Source organism: Phalacrocorax aristotelis, chromosome 3 (assembly GCF_949628215.1).
Source record: "Phalacrocorax aristotelis chromosome 3, bGulAri2.1, whole genome shotgun sequence".
In the NCBI taxonomy this organism is placed as follows: domain Eukaryota; kingdom Metazoa; phylum Chordata; class Aves; order Suliformes; family Phalacrocoracidae; genus Phalacrocorax; species Phalacrocorax aristotelis.
In genome coordinates, this window is record NC_134278.1 from 106,118,560 (window position 1) to 106,139,661 (window position 21,102).

The window sequence follows — 21,102 nt, forward strand, 5'->3', positions numbered from 1 at the left end:
GGAGAAAAAAAAAAGATTTATTTTTCTTGGTTTACAGCTGTAGGCTTTGCATAAATATTCCACAGTAACTGCATTTTAGGAGATTGAGTGGTTTTATATCCAGTATTCTCAAACCTGTCAAATATAAATCCTACAATGCTTTTTAAAATTTATGCCTCTAGTACACCTGTTTTTACATGTGATACCTACACTCACCTGAAGCACGGAGAATTGATGTTAGCTCGTCGAGATAATGCATTCCCACTTTTCCAAGGAGTGGGAAACAACGTGGGATTTACAAAAAGACGAGTCATGTTTCAACTATTAAAAACTTCCTTGTTTCTTCTGAGGACTGTAATTTTACATTTCGTGCTTGTAAACAGAGAAACCCAGGCAGAAAGAACTTTCATATAAAATAATTCCCATAATTCAGAGCAAAGAGCCCAAGTGTATGACAGCAATACAGATCTGTGTGTTTCCTGGAACGAAAAATGCTGTGTAAACTATGTGTACACACACATGTATTTTCTAAACAGAAAACTGACTCATGATAGCCAATTGTTGTAATAAACTCCAGAAAATAGGGAAGCAACCTAATATTCTGTTGTGCCTCTCCCCAGGCATTCTTTAAGTACAAAAACGTTCCTCAAAACTCATCTTTAATGTTGAAATGTGGCTGATCTTCAGGTTTAAAGTCTAGATTGGGGCTGCCATCCTCATTCAGAATTCGTCGAGAAGTATAGCCAACAATTGGATATTTGGCCTTATAAACGTTATTGAAGATATCTTCCAGGGACTTGAGTTCTTCTTCTGTGAGTCCTTCCTAAATGAAATATAGAAATGAAAGTCCTGCCTCAAAGAAATTAAAATACAGATATTTACATGCATTTTTCTTTTTTATATTGATTACCATAAACCTTAGGGTCAGCTTTTGCATTTACTTTGCAGAGCATGATTAACAAAATTGATGGTATAACCTGTCATTTTATTCTTTCTATTCAAATTCAGCCTCGACAAAACTTCAATATATTCAGGTCAAACAAACAATTAATCTCCATTTTCCCTGCAGAAGTAAATCACACCTCAGACAAGCCAGGGTTAGCATCCACCGCCATGCGAGTGACACAGGATACACTAAATCAATTGACAAAGAAAGCAATTTACTGTCTTTGGAAGCATCTTTTTAAACAGCAGGTAATTTCCCCTTTATGTGCTTACACATTAATTAAAATCTTTCCTCTTCAAGGCTGTTAGCACTGCACCTTTCATGAGCAGTAAATACATAGCCATTTTATGTATTTAAAGAATATTAATGCATTTTGGTTTTAAAGCTGTGAATCAAATTAATACAGATAAATCAATATTATCATTCATCATTTTGCAAAAGAATAACACTTTACAAAATGGAATAAAACTAATAGTCCATTTTCTTACTGTGTCATGTGTAAGATCTGCTGGATCCAGAGACATCTTTGCAACTCCTCTTGTTGAGTCTTTTCCAGCCAAAGCATTGTATGGGGCTCCTTTTCCATAAAACTCTGTCAGATTTAAAAAAAAAATCCAGTGATGATCTGACAATGTACGGGGTATGTTCAGCCTGTACTTTTCAGCAGCCTGTTACACTCATCAGTGAACTGAATGTAACAAGTCTAAGATTCTTCTTTCCAAAACTGACTTTTGATTTCCTACTTTTTGATAATAATTAAAAAAAAAACCCAAAAACAAACAAACAAAAAAAACCACCAGGAGGTAGGGTTATACGATACAACTGTTGAACTCCTCTACTGCAGTCTTAAAATTTACCTATTATTTAGGGAGCTGTGCTTTACATTCTTGTGTGAAGTTTGTGGACTCCAGAATTTGCAGTGGCCAGCCTTGTCTAACTTAGGGTTTGAAGATCAGCCAATGTGCATGCCCAGACAAGCAGCATTACCAAGTTTAGTACAAACAAAGCAACAAGCTGTTAGTTTGCTAATGATGACTATAAGGCCAGTGTCCAGGACCCCCATGGTCCCTTCAAATGTTCTACAGGAAATCTGGATTAAGTAGCAGGAGTTCAAATTAAAACATCTGTAGCTCTTAGGGAAGGCACAAACAGCAAATATGGCAATAAATGGTTAGGTGTAAACAATAAGACAAGAAGATTCATGAAATAAAAAAGTTTAAAAGGAGAAAAAAATTTACTTAGCCCCTGTGGGGTCCCAACCCTGGGACCAGACTAATGTCAGGGGTCTGCTGAAGAGGGAAATGCCATGATGAGGCCGAGGTGAGGGGCGGAACTAGGTGAAGACTTGGTGGTCACCCCTTGCTTAGCACCCACCCCCAACTGTGCCGACTCCCATAATATGGCTCTGCCACTCCCTACACTGCTTATCAGCTGCCAGAAAAGTAGGCCTTAACTTATGTCAAGAGCCTAGACAGTTTCTAACAGAACACCCTTGGGGAAGTATTTAAACCGAATCAAGAAGCTGTCACCCACTCGCAGCTAAACACTAATCACAAGTACAACTCATGGTTGAGGGTTCAGTTCTGTGGCTTCTTCAAATTATAGAAAAGTGAACATTTTCGCAGAACCATGAGGACTTCCTCCCTCCTTGCCCCTCATTTATCTACCCAAACAGCCCCTGTTCAGCTCCAAGAGTCATAGCAGGCTGTGTTGCGGTGTTTAAGACTCTGAGTACAATGTGGGGAATAGGGGCTTCACAGCAGCTATAAAATCAGGGCATGGGAGTAACTCAGTGGAATTCCCTCTCAGCTGGCCTGAGACCCCATCACCTTTGACCTTGCTGCAGACTACTGGACCACCAAACAGGTCATATTCCCCTTCCCCCAATTTCATTTACCTTGCTCTACCCATTTCTGTCTTGTTATGTATTGGGCTTATTATATAGGTTAAAGTGACTTGCTTAAGGACAGTGAAAAATACAATAAAATTGTGGTATACTTTAATGGCCTGGCATCTCATCATGGAGCGTGTTAACAGACAATCTGTCTCGCTGCAGATAACAATCCGGGAACAGTGCATGACAGCCCCCTGCCCTCCTTTCAAAATCAGAGCAACTCTTCCAAGAGTTTTGACCAGGCCACTGGACAGCACAGGTGAGCAAACACCAGCACAAAAGGAAAAGATGAAGCTGCAGCAATGCTGATACTGCGTAGTACACTACGGGTACATCCCAGTTACCTTTGATCTGGCCACTTCATGCAGCCAGTGCAATAAAATGCTGTAGCGCCAGCCTCCATGTGGCCTGACCGAACACCTGGTGAGGACTCAGGGGTCTGGGCAGGTGTCATCAGCGTTCCTGTCATCAGCGCCTCAGCTAACTGGACTATACCGACTTGTCTGTCTACGCGTACTGTAATCTCAAACCAGTGTAAGTTCTAGACAAAACCTCAGTGGGAGAGGTGTCTGAGGAGGAGAATTGAGGTTTTTAAAAAAGAAAAAAGTATATTCTTTTTGTGGCAAGTGAACTGCAGGCTTCTAATACCTTGGAAATATTTAAAAACACGAGTGAATAATAGCATGGAAATAAAGCAGACAGTAGAGGAGAAGCAAACTCACCTTTTCCAGAAGTGACATCAAACACTACTCCCTTCACCGCCAGGTAAATAGGCTGTCCTTCCTGGAAAGCAAGCCATCAATATGTCCTCAACACTTAAGTGTAGGCAACTAGTTTTAGCTGTGAAATCCCAATGTTTCTGCAACTAATCCGAACAGGAAAACCGGTCCACTCAGGACACAATGAATTAAATTCTCTGTTGTATGTTTGCTCTTGTTTGTGTGTGTATACAAGCACATACATTACTGCTCTTGAAATGGCTTGTGCTTTAAACTCTCCCTGAGATTTTTTTTTTTTGTTTTTGAGGATTTAAGCATATGGAATGAATCTTTTTAATCTAAATGTCATAATCATAGAAGAGATGTTCGCCTTGCAAGTCACCTCTTGTCCACACACTTCTGCTCGAAGATGATCAACTGCATCTTTCTGTTCCTAACGCAGAATGCCCAAGCTAAAAGGCTGTATGGCCTGCAGTATTCTTTATTCGATTAAGAGAACAACAGATAAATACATAAACACACACAAATCTGATCTGCTGACATATGTTTTAATTAATAAGCCAGTGCTGCTGCGTTGTCTTTTATGTGCAAGGTGTATTTTTAGTCAGAGGCTGGTTAGTTTCTTGAAAGTATCAAAGGAAGACCCTGAGGAAGTCAGCCATCAAGTTTTTCAAAAGAGGAGACAGATGTGTAGCAGTATAGGACTTTGTAATTTAGAATGTGAAGTTCTGCCGAGATCTCTGTGTCACAGAAAGCTGAGAACTTGGAAGCTGAAATTGCTTTGTTACTTCTGTAATCTGGTACGGGGGGGAAAAAGGTCTAAATGCATGGTTTAATGAATTATTGAGAAAAAATTACTTTGGCTCCAACTTTTGGTAATCTGGAATTCACTGGCACGAATACCTTGTCAAGCAGGCAAAGAACAAAACAGGAACGTGCTCTCTAATTGTCCGTACGCAACTCCAGCGGACCAAGATCAGCAGCTGCCAGCAGGACAAATGAGGAGCGGGCTAGCAGCACCCGAACGAAACCTCTCGCGAATGCCACAAAAGCAAGCTAGCCCATGGTTACCGGGAGGGAAGGGGTCGCACCGCGGCGGAGCGGGAGGGAACCACGTTCTAACGCGGTTTCGGGGCACCGAGCACAAGGAAGGCGGCAGGACTGGAGGTGCGCCGTGCCGCCCCGCCGGCCCTGCCGCCCTCGGCCCCGCCGGGCCAGGCCCGCCCCCCGTGCCTACCTGCTGCCCGTCGTATCTGGCCAGCTCGGGCTCGGTGAAGAGCCGGACGGGGGCCTCGGCCGGCGGCCTGAAGCGCAGCTGCCGCTGGGCCGCGGCCGGCAGGAAGCCGAGCAGGGCGGCCAGCGGCAGCAGCCCCGCCGCGCCGCCCGCCATGCCGCGCCGTGCCGCCGGCGACGGGACGGGACGGGACGGGACGGGACGGCCCCGGGCCCGCCTCCTGCTTATCACCCGCCCCGGGCGGCCGGCGGGAGAGGAGGGCTGCTGGCCCAGCGCCGCGGTGGTTTGGTTAAATGGAGGTACGTGGGGAGAGTTTCGGGCCGGGCGGCCTGGAACTGGGCAGCCGTGAGGGCAGGGCCCGTGAGGCGCTGGCGGCTGAGGGCTGGAGCTGGAGCTGGGGCAGCGCCCGGCCCGGCCTGTCCCGCCGCCGCCGCCTGCTAGCAAAGGACTCCTCCACCTCCACCCTTTTTCCCCTCTGAAGTTTAACAACAACAACAACAAAAAAACACCACACACACAAACCAACCAAACCAAACCAAACCCTGACATTTTTAGCCTAAGGAAGGAGAGAATAAATAGGAAATTTTCAAATGACGTGATTTCCCCATGCTATAAATATAGCATGGTGAAACATTCTGGGCTGGCAGAAGAATAAGCAGTTGGATGTTTGTAATTCTATGTAGAATTAAGAAAATTAGAAACTTCTTACAATTTACATAAATATATCTCACATCCCTCACTGTAGCGCTGGCAGGTGAGGGCTTGAAGGATTTAAAGTCTGGATGTTTGCTGCTGCAGCACCCGTTCTTCCCAACTGCCATGCTGTAATTCAAATCCCTGTTTGCTGTCTCCACTCCTTGCACAGTGTGTTGTGAAAGCTGAACAGTTTGGAGAAGGATCTGGACAGTAAAGGGGAGACAGAAATGGTTTTGAGCTTTGTTTTAAGGATTGTTTATAAACTCTTCTTGTATAAAATCCATATGTCCACCTCGGAGGACGCCCATTCCATGTTGCCTGAGGTAACGCCCTTTTCCGCAGCCTGTCCAAACTTCAGCACGGCTGAAGTTGCTAATCCAAAGCGACATCTCCAAAGTTGTTTTCTGGATGACAAAAGCAGCACAAGATGAGAAGCACAGGGGAGCAAGGGCATGTCACCACGGTATAGGGGTGACAACCAAGGGGCCATGTCCCACTGTGAAGAGCTGGGCCAAGCCTACAGAGCCAGGGCATGGGGAAGGTGAGTTGCTGCGGACGTCTGGGAGCTGATTGCTTGCCGCAGGCTGCTGTCTGGTCTGGCAAGCTGAGTATTGGTCCTGTTAGAGTGAAGGTTTGCAAAGTTGTTACTGCAATTCTGTGTAAGCAGTGAAGTTTGCTCACGCTGCCTAAGCAATAGCTGGGCTTCAGAACATGCTTCCCACCCTGGCTGTCCATCAAGTCCATTTGCAGACTCTGCATGCTACAAGAAAGGTATGAAATGTCAAGCAGAAAAGAGACCTTTAGTAAGGCTTTGGACAAAAGAGCTCCTGAACACTCCTGTTAAGCACCAGAAAGAGCTTGGGCATTTGCCTGGCTACTCTGCCTGCAAACACCCCGTGTGGCTTGCCATAGAGACCCATGCCGCTGGGAAACATGCAAAAGTCTAATTTGTCGGTTTGGTTCAAGTCACATTATAGATTTACCTTTTACTCTGAAATAATTATTTATCAGTGTCTCCCCAGGGGAAGGCTGCAAGTGCTGAATACTAGCCAACATCTGTTATTGATTTGGGGGTGATTTAGAGCCTGCCTTTGAACCACAGACATCTGAAAAATGAGCAATAAGGCATAGGGCAATGATCTACTGAGCAGGGAGGGACCCCGCTACAGCGTTGCATCTTGTTGCAAGAAATGTTGTGCATGCTTTTACTTGATGGTGAAACATTGACGATGACTTCCATGCTGGGGAAGGAAAAGCTGCGTGGGTATTTGTGGATGGATGGCTCATGAGTCAGCTCTTACGTGGTTTTGGCTTTTATCGATTATTTTATTATTATATATTATAAATTTATTTCTTTATAATGGGAGCACCCCGTTGCTGCCACTTCTCTGCTGGCACAGCATGGGTGAGAATTTGTAGGACCCTGGCAGAAGTTTTATCTGGTTGCCAAGCGAGCCCGTTAGGTGTTCCACTAGCAGCCTTGAACTGCAAAAAATAATTTAAAAAAGTAATACAGCGTGCATCTTGAAGAGAGCTGGCAAAACTGTTTTAAGTTGTTTTTCCCATCTAGTTCATTCTGGCATAGGAGAGTTGGTGTTGTGAAGCGCACGGCATAGCAAAGACTCATTTCCCCATCACCACACAGAGCAACTGCTCTCAGTAGAGAGAAACGTTTCCATAAACCTTACAAAAAAACCCGCTTCTGCGTGTGACGAGCAACCGCGCTGCATCTGATGGCTTCGTACCGCCTAGAGCAAGAGAGCTCCGCTCAGCAGAAATCGCTCGGCGGGCTCTGGGAGCTGGCACAGGGCCCGACTCCCCGACGGCGCTGCAAGCCTCGAAACGCCTGATAAACGCAACTCCTGGTAAAGCTCCCTCCCTGCCGCCCGGACGCGGAGGAGGACGGTGGCCACGGCCGCGGCAGGCCGAGGGCCCGCCCCTTCCCTTCCCCGCCGCCCCGTCCCGACGGTCGCCCCGCTGCTGTTACGGCGCGTCAGGCCGGACTACGCCTCCCGGCAACCCCCGCGCTGCTGCGGCGAGGCCGGGGGGGGCGGGAACCGGCCGGGGGGGCTGGGGGTCCCGGCGCCTGCGTGGCCCTGCCCGGGCAGGGCGGCTCGGCTGGGCTCGGTCGCCGTGTCGCCGTCCCCTGGGGTGCGGCTGGGCCGCCCCCCCCCTCCCCCCCTCCTCCCCCCGCTCCCTGCCGTCGATGCCATGCTCAGACCAGAGGTCTCCGCATCCTACCAGGAGGTACGGGGTGGGTTGGGGGTCGGGGCAAGGCTACTGGCCGGCGGGTCCCAGCTCGCTGGGAGGGGCCGGGGCGACCCCCGGCCGGGTGGGTGTTGCCGGGTGTGCCCGGCGCTGCCGCCTGCCGCCTTCCCGCCGGGTAACCGGCACCTCAGACTGCGTCTGCGCTCGCCAGAAAGAAACGGCTGTTTCAGGCGCGCGTAGTTTCACGTTTTACCTGTAAAAGTCGGTCAGATAATCGGCAGCGATACCGTTTAATTGCGTGAGCTGGGTGGGGCTGGCCGGTGAGCTCCGTAACCCCGGTAGCGAGGAGGTGGTCGGTCGGGCCTGAGAGGCGACTCGGGTACCGGAGCTCCCCCGTAGGGCACGGAAGGCGGCGTTATCATCCTGGCGAGGGCCCGAGGCAGCGCCCAGCTCGCATATCGACCTATAGGCTCCAGCAACCGCGATTCCTTGCTCGTTCCTATCTCTCCCACTGGAGCTAAGAGCTATTTGTGCCAACTTCAGCAGCGGTGGAGACTTGCAGCAGGTCGCTTCTGTTTGCATCTTGCAGGCCAAAGGAATGCAGGTGTTTGCCTTCCTCTGCGTGTGATGGGTAGTTTGGGGCTCTGTTTTAATACGTTCTAGTTTAGTTTAGTACTGCCTGTTTAGTCTCAGCTTCTGGTTTTTGTGCCAGGCTGGGAGGCATTGGAAGGTGATGAATGAGTGGACCGGTAAAAGGCTTGTACAGGCAAGTTCTGTTTATTCACGAGGGTTTTATCCAGTAGGAAGGTTTTATCCCATGATTATCGGGATGAAATGAACTTGTGTAAGAGCTTGTATTTAGGGGAGGTACTTGAGAGAGTTAATGAAGTCACATGGATGCCTGAAGTATGGATGGGACTATGTGGGCTACACTTCTGCCTTGTGTGTCAGCCACCACTGACACTGCTCTGTGTGTTTGGGATTGTCCCAGACACCGTGGTGCAAGTCTAGATGGTAAGTGTGTGCAACGGTCACATTTCCATCCCTTCTCCAGTACCTGGCGCAGTCTGTGGTGCTCCCCCCCTCCCTAGCAGGTGTGCTGAAATGCCTGGAATTGCCTTTTCTGAGCTTCTCTTTATCTGGTGCCTTTCTGCGTGCAGGACTGAAAAGGAACTGCTGGGTCGCAAGCAGGTTCCTGCAGTTGTTTCTCACTCAGCTGCACGTGCAGAGCCCAGAGGTCTTGTTTCGTGCCCTTTCTGCTCTTGACATCCTATCCTATCTCTGCATCCTGTTGCAAGCTTAATTGCTGTGCAAGTTTATGTTCCTTCTGCATTAGCACCATGCTTCACCTTTTTATCAAAAACAAAACGTAGGAAGAGCTGGCCTGTGAGGGTAAACACACTTGCCATGTGCCAGGCTCAGTGTTGCCAGTTGCCTTGATTTGGGGATTCTGTCAAGTGTGGAGAAACTAGAATTAGCTGTCACGTGGTAACACTGCACTGGCTTTACAGCTGTAGAGGACTGTCGCATAATAAGTCTGTGAGTTGTTGGGTTTGTAGGGCTGTGCTGCTGTGTCTTGTAGAGTCACTGTGCTGCATGCTGTACGCTGTGAACGTGGTGGCTGAGCTGTGAGCAGCGCTAGGCTTTTAGTGGCCTCAGAGGGTTTATGCAACTTCACCTTTTGTCAAGTCAGGTTTTCAGGATTTGCAGTGAAATTACTTGTTTTTAGGGGGTCTCAATCCACTCACTGCACCTGAGGCAATGTTAGCACTCCTGCTTTTGACTAGCCATCCTTCACTGGTTTGATGTGAGAAGCTTATGAAACCGTCTGCCTTGTGAGCAGAGATAAGAAAACATAGTTGCGTATTGTTTGGGGTTTTTTTTGTTCCTAAGGCATGTTCAAAGGTTACATTTTCTGGGTTTTTCTTCTCTTTTCCTACGTGTTGAAAAGTCACTGTAGGTCCTCTTGAGAGGAAAGGAAATGTTGCGTATTGTGTTCTTATTTAAACCCGTGTTGGGATCGCCTTGCTGTCAGGAATAGGAATCGCTTACCCTCTACATAACCTCAGTTGATGAGGTGCCTGTAGCTGGGGAGCCATGGCTGAACCAGAGAGGTGTAGGAGTCGGCTGAGAAACCGCAGTGACTTTGCACCTTATGTTAAACTTTTTGGATCAGTTCTGGTGTAAGGAGTTTGCACGAGCATAATTTGAACTGGCTTCCTAGGTGATTTAGTGTAACCAGTACAAGAGGAACAGTGAATACTTTTCCTGCCTCAGAACACCTTGTCTTGGGTCAGGTAAAGAAGTAAAACTGGTGTGGTTCTACAAAAGGAGCAGAGTCTTAATTTTCCCATATTTTATGAAGATAATTTAAAAAGTATCTTCGGTTGGACCCTGGTAAGTCTCCTGCAAATGAGCTGACTTATGCCTATTAGTTACCTGTTCACTCCATGCCTCATGCCATGGGAAATCATGCTTTATTTATGTGCAAAGCATTTAAAAACAACTGGATAACTGCTTTCAACTTGCTTTGTGCGGTGGAAATGAATGCAGAAATATGACGGGAGGTGATGGAGACTTTATGTCAGACTTTGAAGATGTAAAATGAGTGAACTCTTTCCTAATAAGTGCAAATGATGATCCGTTAGTGGTATAATGATGATGACTTCAAGACTGAATTAAGGTTGGGTGAAAGAAAAGCACTTCCTTATGGATACGGGTGCTTTACTGTTGAGTAAGTTGGGGGTGTAAATTTCAATAGCATTCAGGATGGCTGCTGCATTAACTGTGCTCCCATTTTCCTTGAAATAGGAACAAAGCTGATCTCTCTTGCCTAATTAGGTAGGTGATGCTGTGAGTGTTTAGTTTGGAAAGTTACTGTGCAACACATGATATGCTGAAGCTTATGCCCAGTTTGCCTTGCTGTCATTTGTATGTTGTTCCCTCTCATGAAAGAAATTTGAAAAATGTACAGGAGACACTTTATATTAGAAAAAAAAAAGTCTAATGCTTCATGATCTCCTGTTATGACTATCTGATGTGACAAGCTCCTGACTTTGACGGAAGTGTTTTGGCAGTTTGGGCCCAGAGCTCTGAATAGCAAAACAAGAAAACATCTGGTCTCTGTTGCTGTTTTAGAAACACTGGAAGACTAATTAGTTGCATAACCACTAATATATAATAATATGTACAGTGAGCTCAAATAAGTGCCAGAAATGTAGGGATGTTTGACTGTTGTCTTAAAATGACCCACCTGCCTATGTGGCTGAACCTACATTTGAGTTACTTGCCCTAATACCTATCAAAATGCAACTTGCTCGTTATGCACCTCTTCATAAGAAGTGCTAATGCTCTGTTTGCTGGTACGTGCTGTGGTTTGTTTATGCCTAAAAATGCATTCTTGAGTGACAGATCGAAGTTGCTGCTTATTTCAGAGGGCATTGCCCTAATTGGTGGTTCAAAGTGAGCTGAAGCTGCCAGGGAAACAATTACTTTGATCTTGAAAGAAAAGGTGATGTTATTGTTGAAGCAGCAGGGTGGAAGTAGGTTAAATTTAATGTGCCATCTTTCTCTTTTTGCAGCATGCAAGTCACTTCATTTTTAGCTGTAGGTCTACATAAATGTGGCTTTTGTGAACAAGTGAAACAGATGTTGGGCACTGTTCTGAGTTGGGCACTGAGACTGAGAGCATGTTTTTGTGTTTTTGGTTAGTTGTAGCGTCTCTTATTTGTACCATAGAAATTCCAGCAAGTTGAGAGCATGTTTGGAAATTGAACCACTGTTTTAACTACACAGCTGAGTGAAGATGTGGAGCGAGTATCTGAAAACCCAACAGATGAGACAGAAGGAGAGATGGAAGTTCATGAAGATGCCAGCTCCATTATTTTACCAGGTGAGACTATTGATGCAGAAATTACTGATTTTAAGCATCTGATAAGCTGCTCCTGTGTGGGTTTGGTGGTTTTTTTTTTAATTGCACTCTGAAAGCAAACGGAACACTAAGTTACTTATTTTGGGGAATAACTGCTGATGGAAAGTCAAGGAGCTTTTCCAAGAATTGAGATGAAAACATTTCTTTGAGCACAGTTCATGACAATCAAAGAAGATTCAGCACATCGGATTCTGAGGTAGCTCATTATTTCATCTTCCTTTATGTTGTATCTTACCTGAGTTGCAGTGTCTGTGGTGGCAGTGGATTGCAAGCGAAGTCTGTGCCAGATTTACAAGAGCAAGGTGCCATATCGAACAGCTGTGCTTTTAAACAGATTTTAGTTAGACTGTTCAGACCTGCTTTTGGAGAGTGTGGGGTGGTGCTAAATGGGCTTATTGCAGCTCAGGTGTAGGCATTAAGGTAAGCCAACCTGAAATGAGTGTCCCCTAAATGCTTTGCAGCTGTTCAAGACACTTGTTTCAATAGTGCAATTTATTAATGTCCGAATTTCCTTGGCTGCCATCTCCTGGCAATGAACTTGGAACACATGTGTGACCATGAACTTCCGTAAGAGGTTGTGTTCAAAAGTATTTACGAAAAGGCTAGTGTTTGCTGTGGTAAGGAACAAGCACCAAACTGTGCTGTTGCAGTTGAAGGGCAGAGAGTGGCATGGCCTGGGAGGGCCTGACTCATTAGGTTACACGACACAGAAAAGTCAGAGTAAAATATGCCTACTTATCTCCTTTCATATGTTGGGTTTTAAAGCTTCTTTTGCGTGTTCAGCTATATATTGCTCACAATCAAACCATGATGTGTAACTCAAGAGTACATGAACTTTTTCCTTACAAGTATTGCAAAAAGAAACAGCAAATGCAAGGAGTATGGGGAAGGCAGTGTCTGCGTACAAGTGAGGCAGGTGTGAAGATCTTCAGAGAATCGGCTTTGAAGGGAAGGAGACTGTGAGAATTGGGTCGGTCTTTTTGTAGCTGTAATTTGAGGAATTTTTTAATGACACTTTATGTAGTATGCACAAGGAATTATGAACTAGAGTCCAAAAATGAGAGGCTAACAAATATCTAGTGACTTTTATGATGGCAGAGATGCAATGCAGATAGCTGTGTAAGAACATTAGGGTATTAAATCTCTCTGCTGATGCATATGCTGATGTGTAAGAATCACTTCCGACTGGGAGGAGGGAAAGGAGTTCTTTTTTCCGTGAAGAAAGACTGACTATCACAGAGTATTTTTTTCTTATGAACTTTGAACTTTGTTTCTGAGTTGTCCTTCTTGAAAATAAATCTTGTTTCATGCCTGCTGTGTCCTTAAGCAGAGTGCCAAATTCAACATGTGCAAAAGGCACAATCTTTGGATGATTATTACATGAGCGTGATACATGATCAGTCCTCAGGATGGACCATTCTCATGCCTGAGAAGGGAGCATCTGACTGATCATCAAAACCAGCAATAGTTGTGTGGCTTTTTTAAATAAAACTGAGTTTGAGGCTTACTTTCCTCTCAAGTGATTGATATTTTAATGAACAGTACATAAATTCAGCCCAAATATCTATATGTTAAGGTCCTAATTCATATTCTGTTTGGTTCCAGATAGTGAACTGGGTACTACTGCCCCTTCTTTGCGTTTCAGCAAGACCTGCCTAAAGAATGTTTTTTCAGTAATTCTCCTGTTTATTTATCTGCTGCTCATGGCTGTAGCTGTGTTCCTTGTTTACCAAACCATCAGTGACTTCATGGAGAAGCTCAAGCACCCAGTGATGTCTGTCTCTTACAAGGAAGTCTCCTTGTACGATGCACCTGGTAAGACTGGTAACGAACAAAATTATAGCTCACATTTATCTTGGGTTGTTCTACATTTTTGGTGTTGATTCTCCAGGGCCCAAAGTGCATATAATGCTTTGACCCAGGTCTTTCACTTCCCCTTTTTTTTTTTTAATCTATGTTGTGTTAACTTTGCATGAAAATGTTAATATGGTAGGACAAATTTTGGGCACATTTTGGGGTTTTTCATGCCAATAACATGAATGAGAGTAGTTGTGGAGCATCATGCAACATTTGGTAGATAAGAAGTGTTTGCAGACTCTAGAATGATCCCTCTTATATGGAAAGAAGATAATTCCTTGGGGAAATAGTCCCAAAACTGTTATGGTTCAAACAGGGTAGCCTATAGGATGTGTGTCAGGACCTCAGTGCTGCACCAGACAGTGAGATGCTGTTGACAGTAAAGAAGGTGAATTTCTCAAACCAACCACAAAATAACCACAATGCCACATTCTGCTTCTGTTCTGCATTGTTTACAACTTGTTATTACATTAGTAGGCAATGAAAATATTCAGGGAACAAGGCTGGCATAAAAAATGCAGTGTGACATCAGCAAACTGTGTTGCAGTTTGCAGGAGGGATTACGCCACAGAAGCATTTTTGAGTAGTGAGTTCTATCATTATTTTTTTTTTAATTATCCAGTAACCATTCACAAATTGAGCTGCAGCAGCAAATGCAGCTCAAACAGTAATAGGTCAGTTTCCAATTAAAAAAATAACACTTTTATTTGAAGTGTTACCACATTTTACAAATAACCACTCTAGGAATTGTGGCTGAAAGGTGCGTGTTTCATGTTGTTGCCATATTCCTGTAGTCGTTTTTCTGTATGGTCAGTTAAGCTCAGCTCTCTAAGTAGGTCCTTGTGTTTGGACCTTATGGATCTGACCCTAAGGGCAGGCTTTCCACCCCCTCCCTCGCCTTTTTTTTTTCCCCCCTTTACACGAGCTTTTCATACAGCAACAGGAAGAAAATGTCATTTGAATAAACAAAGCAACATACATATAAATCCAAAAGTATTTGCAGGGCTCCCTGCCAGATCAGAGAACCTAAATTAACATAGCCCTTTACTTCATTGCTCTATTAAAGTGATGAGATGGCAAGTTGCAAGCGTGGAGCACTGAAGAAAGGGATAAAGCATTTTTAGACTGAGATGTGCTGACTGCTTTGACATCTCACATTTTGGCGGACAGGTCATCTCAGTTGTGTGAGTTAATCATATCTAATAAGTGAAATCTACTTGGTTTTGGTAGTTGGTCTAGATTATCTTCAAGCAAGCTTGTTTCCAATACTAAATGTGGCATAACAGGATTTGGGGGTTTGGGCCTTTTATTTTGCTAGCCTTCTACAGCTGAGGTGACTGAGGTTTGGTTTTTTTTTTTTTTAATGCATGCTCTGGGTCTGAAACTGTAGATTTATGGTACATGTGAATTTCCATACAGGTGAGGTAGTAGCCTACCCACCTAGTGATATAAATAATAAGAGATACTAACAGTTAGCACTTGTTTGATGGCTTTGATTTTTATTGTGACATTGTATTCAGTGAACAGCAGGTGCTAGATGTTTTGAAGAGCATCTTCTCACTTTTATTAGATCAGCCAGCTGTCTTTGATCTGCCATGTATAGTACATGCGTTATTTACAATTAAAATTTGGCATGTTAAATGATAATATCTGAAAATACATACATGCTGAAGCGCTACATGTCCCGTTTGACTTCAGCAGTCTCCTAACTTACTTTATGCATTCATTTCATTTGGGACCAGAGGGGCTGATGTATGTGCCACGGGCTTGTGGGAAGACCAGGGAAACTCAGTAGCTTCTGCGAACCCTGAATTGTCATAACAGAACATGAACCCTGATTTTTTTTTTTTTAAACGCATTGTGGGGGTTCTGTCTTGATGCAGCTGGCACTGTTGTCCTGCTCCAGAAAAATGTTGAAGCACATGTTTTAATTTGATTGTTCTGCTGAATCTTGAGGATAGCTCAGTACCCTGTGGGATTAAATCCCAGCATGAAAATCTATGTACTTGGGAAAGAAATCAGCTTTCTTCTATGTTTTTCTCCCAAAACAGGTATTGCCTTTTACCCAGGCAAGGCTCAGCTGCTTAGCTGCAAGCATCATTACTATGATCACATTCCACCTCTGATAAACCCAGGTCAGCCAGGAGACATTGAATGTACCACTCAGAGAATCAACTACACAGATCCTTTTACTAATCAAACTATGGTAATAATAATATAATAGAACAAAGCTTATTTGGTGGGGCTTTTCTGCTCATAATGGTATTTGAAAGTAAAAATATTTACTTAGTGCTGCAAAGAATTCTTGCTTCTAGTTTTTTTTTCCCAAACCATCTGTTCTTTTGTTTTCAGAAATGTAAAATGCATTGTGTGTATGTGTGTTATGGATGATCAGCTGTCATGTGGGTGCGTGCAGCATGAAAACCTCAACGTGACAAAAAAAGTAATTGTTCACAATGAAATGCTTGCTTCATTCCTCTCCTAAATGAACTGGCAAGCATATTCCTTGGTATAGTAAATCTAGCTCTGAAAGCTGTAGCAGTTACTCCATTAAAGCAGGATAGCTTTAATGGATATCTCTTTTTGTATGTTTGCTGGGAATTACATGCTATTTTTGTCACACTTGGAAAAATCTTAACTGGGCACCAAGGGTTTTATTACACTGAAATGCTGTGAGCCAATAAGATGGGTACATTGAGTGATAGCCTGTCTTAAATTGCCCTTAAAAATGCAGGGAATCTAGCTTCTGTACAAAAAAATGCTCAAAAAATAAAGTATTAATACTGTAATTTGTATCCAAAGTGATTGCTGAGACTGTTTTTAAGGAGACTAAATGTGAACAAGTGAACAGTCTAGGTGCCTGTTTGGTCAACATTTTTCCTCTTCATGTTTTGCCTTTAGTCACCATTTCTTTCTGGGAAGCAGCTCCTTAGTATATTTGAAAGTTACATTTGAAGTGCAAGTCTAATTTAATTTCTGCCACTAATATGCTCTTTTTGCATCTTCTAACAAACTTAAGAACGTGCATTTTATGCTGCGTGGTAGGTTCATTTTAGAAGCTTGCTGTTTCAGTAGGCTCTGGTCCTGCGGTGGAATGGAGAGGCACTGAGGCAGGGACCTCTGAATGATGTAGAGCCCTGTTCAAATTGGCTGAGTCCTTTTGCAAGCAGGAGCTTGCTGTTCAATGTAACGCCTGCACTACTTCAGGTTGTAGTCTGCCTGCTAGCATTTTTTTGTTGGTTTTGGTTTTTTTCCTTTCAGCAGCTTACTTGAAGTGCCAGGGGCTGTGAAACTGTTCCTCTTTCTCAAGGAGAAACCCAGTGTTCAGAGTCCACATTAACTTGTTTCATGCCAAGAGATGAAAGTTTCTGGACTTTAATGTCAAAACAGTTTTGATTGTCCTCCTGCAGAATGCAGGTTGCAGGGCCTTGACTGGTAATTCCACGTGAACCCAAAGGACTGTGATAGAACTAAAGTAGATTTCTTAGAAAAACACTAATTAAAAAATCTTGATGTAAAGACGTCATTTTTAAACTAAAAAGAAGGATTCAACTGGCATTCTTGTTAGATGTTTTAATAGATATATACTTAGTAGTGGCCAAGAAAATCTCAGTGTGTATTAGATTTCTATAGAGTATTAGTGACAGATGGCAAATTTGTGAACATGAAATGAGGATTCCTTTGCTACTCTCACTGTCTCTCTCTTTGCTTACAGAAATATGCTTTGGTTGTTCAAGGCCCTCGTGATGTGAAGAAAAAGGAGCTGGTGTTTTTGCAGTTTCATTTAAATGGAACAGACCAAGACTTTAGTGCCATTGACTACCTTCTGTTTTCCTCTTTCCAGGAGTTCATCAACAGGTATGTAAAGGGATGAGGCTGTAACTGCATTGAACTTGCTACAGCAATACCTCTGAAAGCAGGGCTTTTTTAGTAAAAAACAGACAGGCTTTTCTATTATATTTTCCTTTTTTTTTAATGTTTGGGTTAACATTGATGCTCTTTCACATCTTGGGTTACTAGTCTTACTTTTTAGAAAATGAATTGACGACTTTCAGTGACAAAACCTGTCCTTCAGCCATTTGTTGCTGTACTTTCTAAAAGTTTGAGATTTGTGCTGGCTTACCGCTCTCTGCTGCTGTGGGTGATCAAGAAGTGGGCTGTCCTGGGCAGCGTGCTCAGGAAGTGTACAGAGGACACCAATGTTTCCATACATTTTTAAATTTTTTTTTAAAGCAATTACTTTAAAGATCAGATCCCTGGGTTGATTTGTTGAAAGATTAACTATATTTCTTTGTATTACTAGCTTTATGTAAGATTCTACAGAATTATGTAATTTCTTAGGCTTTGCATTGGTTTGACATTGGTGCCACTGGAGTGACTGAACAACCTTCTAATTTTAACAGGAGTGGAATTAATCCTGTCTTGAACTTTCTTGAAAGTCCCACCCTTTTTCCCACCTAGTGAGAATAAATTCCATATTTAACTGTTTAATTTTGGCTTCAATTTAAATTCAAGTTCTGTTTTCTCTGTGATCCAGATTAAAAGCTAGACAAGAGAGATTAGTCACAGTGAGACCTAATAGAAAGCCTTAATTTGGTAATAGTCAGATGCTCAGTGAAAAATGGACAGGGGATAAAGGCCATATGCAGAACAAAATTAGGTGAGGGAGGGGAAGAGAGATAACAGATTTTATTATAACAAAGCATTCTTGAGGCTTGGACATGATCATACTGGTGCTTTTCAGACATAGCAAAGACTGGAGGTGTTGAGTCACAGTGCCTCTGGGTGGCCAAAGACCAATTATTTGAATTTGCTTTTTACAAAGCATTTCTGCTTCAGTGGAGGAGAGATCTTAAGTCATGAAGTGCTTTCCGTAACTGTACTGAACACCTCATAAAATGCTAATGTTCTGGGTATTTTAGGCACTGATAGTTTAGTGAGAAAACACCAGTTAAGAGTTGTGATGTTGAAGATGCTACTTGTTCCTTCTGTGTTGTTTTTTCTGTTTCTGTGGCTTGTGCTGCAGTTAGCAGTATGGACAGTGGGACTGATTCCAGCAAGGTGCACGGCAGTTTCTATACCGCAAGACGCAAGCGCTGAGACCACCCCTTGCAAAGCACAGAGCAGAAGGCACAGTTGTGTTGCATCTGGTTCCTGGCTCCTTGCAGAATGAGCCAACTTACCAAGACACAACTTGGTCTATGCATACTCAAGTCTTGGAAGCCACATTTCTGTGCTCATTGTATCAATTTGCAGATAAACCATTTTAAAGCACTGTTTCTTCCCAAGTTAAAATATGTGTGTTCTACTCTAAATTGGCAGTATTTCTGGGAGCAAGCTGCAAGTCTGCATGCCGCTGTCCCAAACGCTTGTGCCATACATGCAAAGGCAGGTTAGATGTGCAAAACAGGATTAAGCAGTATTGCAGAGGTCCTAGCTTCAAGGCTGTGTTTTTGCCAGCATAGGTGAATCGGTAAGAATAATCTGTAAGCTGCCTGGGAGAAGCCTGGATCGCAACCTCCTGCCTCCAGGCTTGCCGGGTCAAACCAGTTACATGGCAGAATCAATCCCCAAAAAGATGGGGAAGTGTCGCTTCGTTCCTAGAGAAGCTGCCTTGTCTCAGTGTTGGAAGGCATCAGAACTGAAGCTGGGAGAGTGAAGGCTGAGCCCAGGCTATGTTTGGAGCAAAGGGAAAGGGCAGGAAATGGTGGTGTCTGTTTAGGGATGCATCCTTTGCACCCATTTGCAGCAGGTAATAGGAATGTGAGTTAAAACTGGTTTTGAACTAACTCAGATATCAGTAAATTTGTCAAATGTATGCAGGCCTTTAAACTTAGTAGTAAATGATCAGCGTGTCTAGATGAAATACAGTAAGAGAACTAGTTGTGAGCAAGAGGCCAGTAGTGTCTCTTCTAGCATCCTCCAAAGCTTGGTACAAATTGTACAGCTTGTCTTGCTCAGTATTGTGTATTGTTGTCCCGGCATCCTCAGGGCATGAACCAGACAGGCTCAGGGCAGGTTGAAAGTTTATGTTTTCTCCTGACTATGCATGTGAAACAGCACACACATGTGGAAAGTGCTTGCTCTGTCCACCTTTCAGCAGAAGAGAAAATAGAAATTACTTCTACATCTACATGAGAAGATGCTAAATTTATTGGATGGGTAGTCTGGACTAAGGTATCTGTAGAAACTGTTGTCTGTCCTTCCATATGGCCTCTAAAAACTTCAATTACTGGCTACTGTTAACTGCTTTTCCTGACAAAGTGTCTCACTGGTTATGAGAGCATACTATTAGCACTGTGTCCAGCAACTCATGTGAAGCATTAGCAGAGTTGTTGAGATATGTGCTAAAACTCAAGAGATGGCAAAACCTGTAAAGGTAATTATGGCTGAAAACAGCTTGGGTTGGGCTGAGCAGGCAGGCTGCTGCAAAATATGTGTAGGGTATTCCATCATCTTCAATCACAACCCAAAACCCCTTGACATTGGTGAGAGGAGTCCTGCAGTATCTACCAGTGGTTTCTCTGTAGACAGTGTTATGCACAGCTCACTTCCGCTTTAAATAGCAAGAATTGCATCTCTGAAGGCTGCTGCAAGCAGCAGCCATAAGCAGTAATGAAAATGTCATCTGGAGGCTTGTGTCTTTAAGGGTTTTTGAGGCATAGCAAGTGGCGAGGACTCAAGTGAGGTCCAGTTGTTTCTGTCAAGGGTTTTATTCTTTGCAGCTCTTCTGTTAAAATTGCATTCACAGACTGCATGAAACTGGCACTGCTTGCTAGTTTTGTTCCAGTCTTCACAGACCACTGCCGAGCTGTGTGATATTGTTGGCCTGTGAGTTGGAGGGATACTGCCACTGGCTGTTTTTTCTCCCTCATTTTCCTTTTCTCCCGACAGTGGCAGCTGCTGTCTGTACCATATTAATCGGAGGGAAGGGAATAATGAAACCCTTGCAAATTACCAAAAAAGTGTAGCTAAAAATACAAGTTCCTTTCCTGAACTGTCATTAGGATAATACATGGGTTTAAGAAGAAAAACCTTTGAACATACTACGAACTATTGTTAGCATAGCATGTAAAATAACATATGGTCATGTGAGAGGATGAATACCAGTCTGAACAGGTCAGAGATTATTTAAGGGTCTAAACAAAGCTCCATGTTCACATTTCTGGTATGATTTGCTGTGTGCAGAGGAATAAATTATAACATAGAAGGGTCGAGACTTCTGGTACCACACCATCTGACCCTTTATTAGATCCCATGGCTGTCTGAGAGGTCCTCAGTGTAGAGGAAGGCAAAAGCAATAAACGCAAATTGGGTTTGACTCGTTCGTGGTTTTGGCTCTTGCTGTTGCATTAGAATCTGCTGGTGGGACGTCCTCAGCTGCCTCTGGCTCTGTGGGTTGGTCCATGGAGATCAGCATTAGAAGGATCCACTGCAGAGCTGGAGCCCAGACCAGAATTAGGTTAGCAGCTCCCAGAGCTGGGACCAATACAACCTCTCGTGGTCTGACATGGATCAGTGCATGCTGGGGCAGAGGGTTCCCTGGAGTTGTCTGAACCATCACTGGTTAGCAGGGAGCATTGGCTGTGGGGAGACCAGGGCTCTGAGGTTCACCTGAGTGAGACAATGGCCTCCTGC

At 43.9% G+C, this 21,102-nt stretch overlaps 2 protein-coding genes across 8 annotated transcripts in view; one reads left to right on the forward strand and one right to left on the reverse strand.

Moving 5' to 3' along the window:
* Positions 1 to 5,090, reverse strand: NENF (neudesin neurotrophic factor). The gene is made up of 4 exons (XM_075088955.1): positions 4,776 to 5,090; positions 3,542 to 3,602; positions 1,414 to 1,517; positions 1 to 802 (listed from the first exon to the last, which is right to left on the reverse strand). The coding sequence occupies exons 1-4, from the start codon at positions 4,926 to 4,928 to the stop codon at positions 626 to 628; spliced, it is 495 nt and encodes a 164-aa protein (XP_074945056.1). The 5' UTR covers positions 4,929 to 5,090; the 3' UTR covers positions 1 to 625.
* PACC1 (proton activated chloride channel 1) overlaps positions 4,854 to 21,102 on the forward strand; it is a 26,607-nt gene continuing 10,358 nt past the window's right edge. The window contains exons 1-6 of one of the 7 annotated variants that reach the window (XM_075088949.1): positions 5,843 to 6,009; positions 7,039 to 7,333; positions 11,472 to 11,568; positions 13,213 to 13,422; positions 15,516 to 15,670; positions 17,180 to 17,322. In XM_075088949.1, coding sequence (XP_074945050.1) covers positions 11,529 to 11,568; positions 13,213 to 13,422; positions 15,516 to 15,670; positions 17,180 to 17,322 — 548 coding nt within the window. In that variant the 5' untranslated portion in view covers positions 5,843 to 6,009; positions 7,039 to 7,333; positions 11,472 to 11,528. Of the gene's footprint in view, positions 5,072 to 5,842; positions 6,010 to 7,038; positions 7,334 to 7,418; positions 7,716 to 11,414; positions 11,569 to 13,212; positions 13,423 to 15,515; positions 15,671 to 17,179; positions 17,323 to 21,102 lie in introns of those variants that run through there. The other 6 variants (XM_075088947.1, XM_075088953.1, XM_075088951.1 and 3 more) reach the window with 6 other exon arrangements.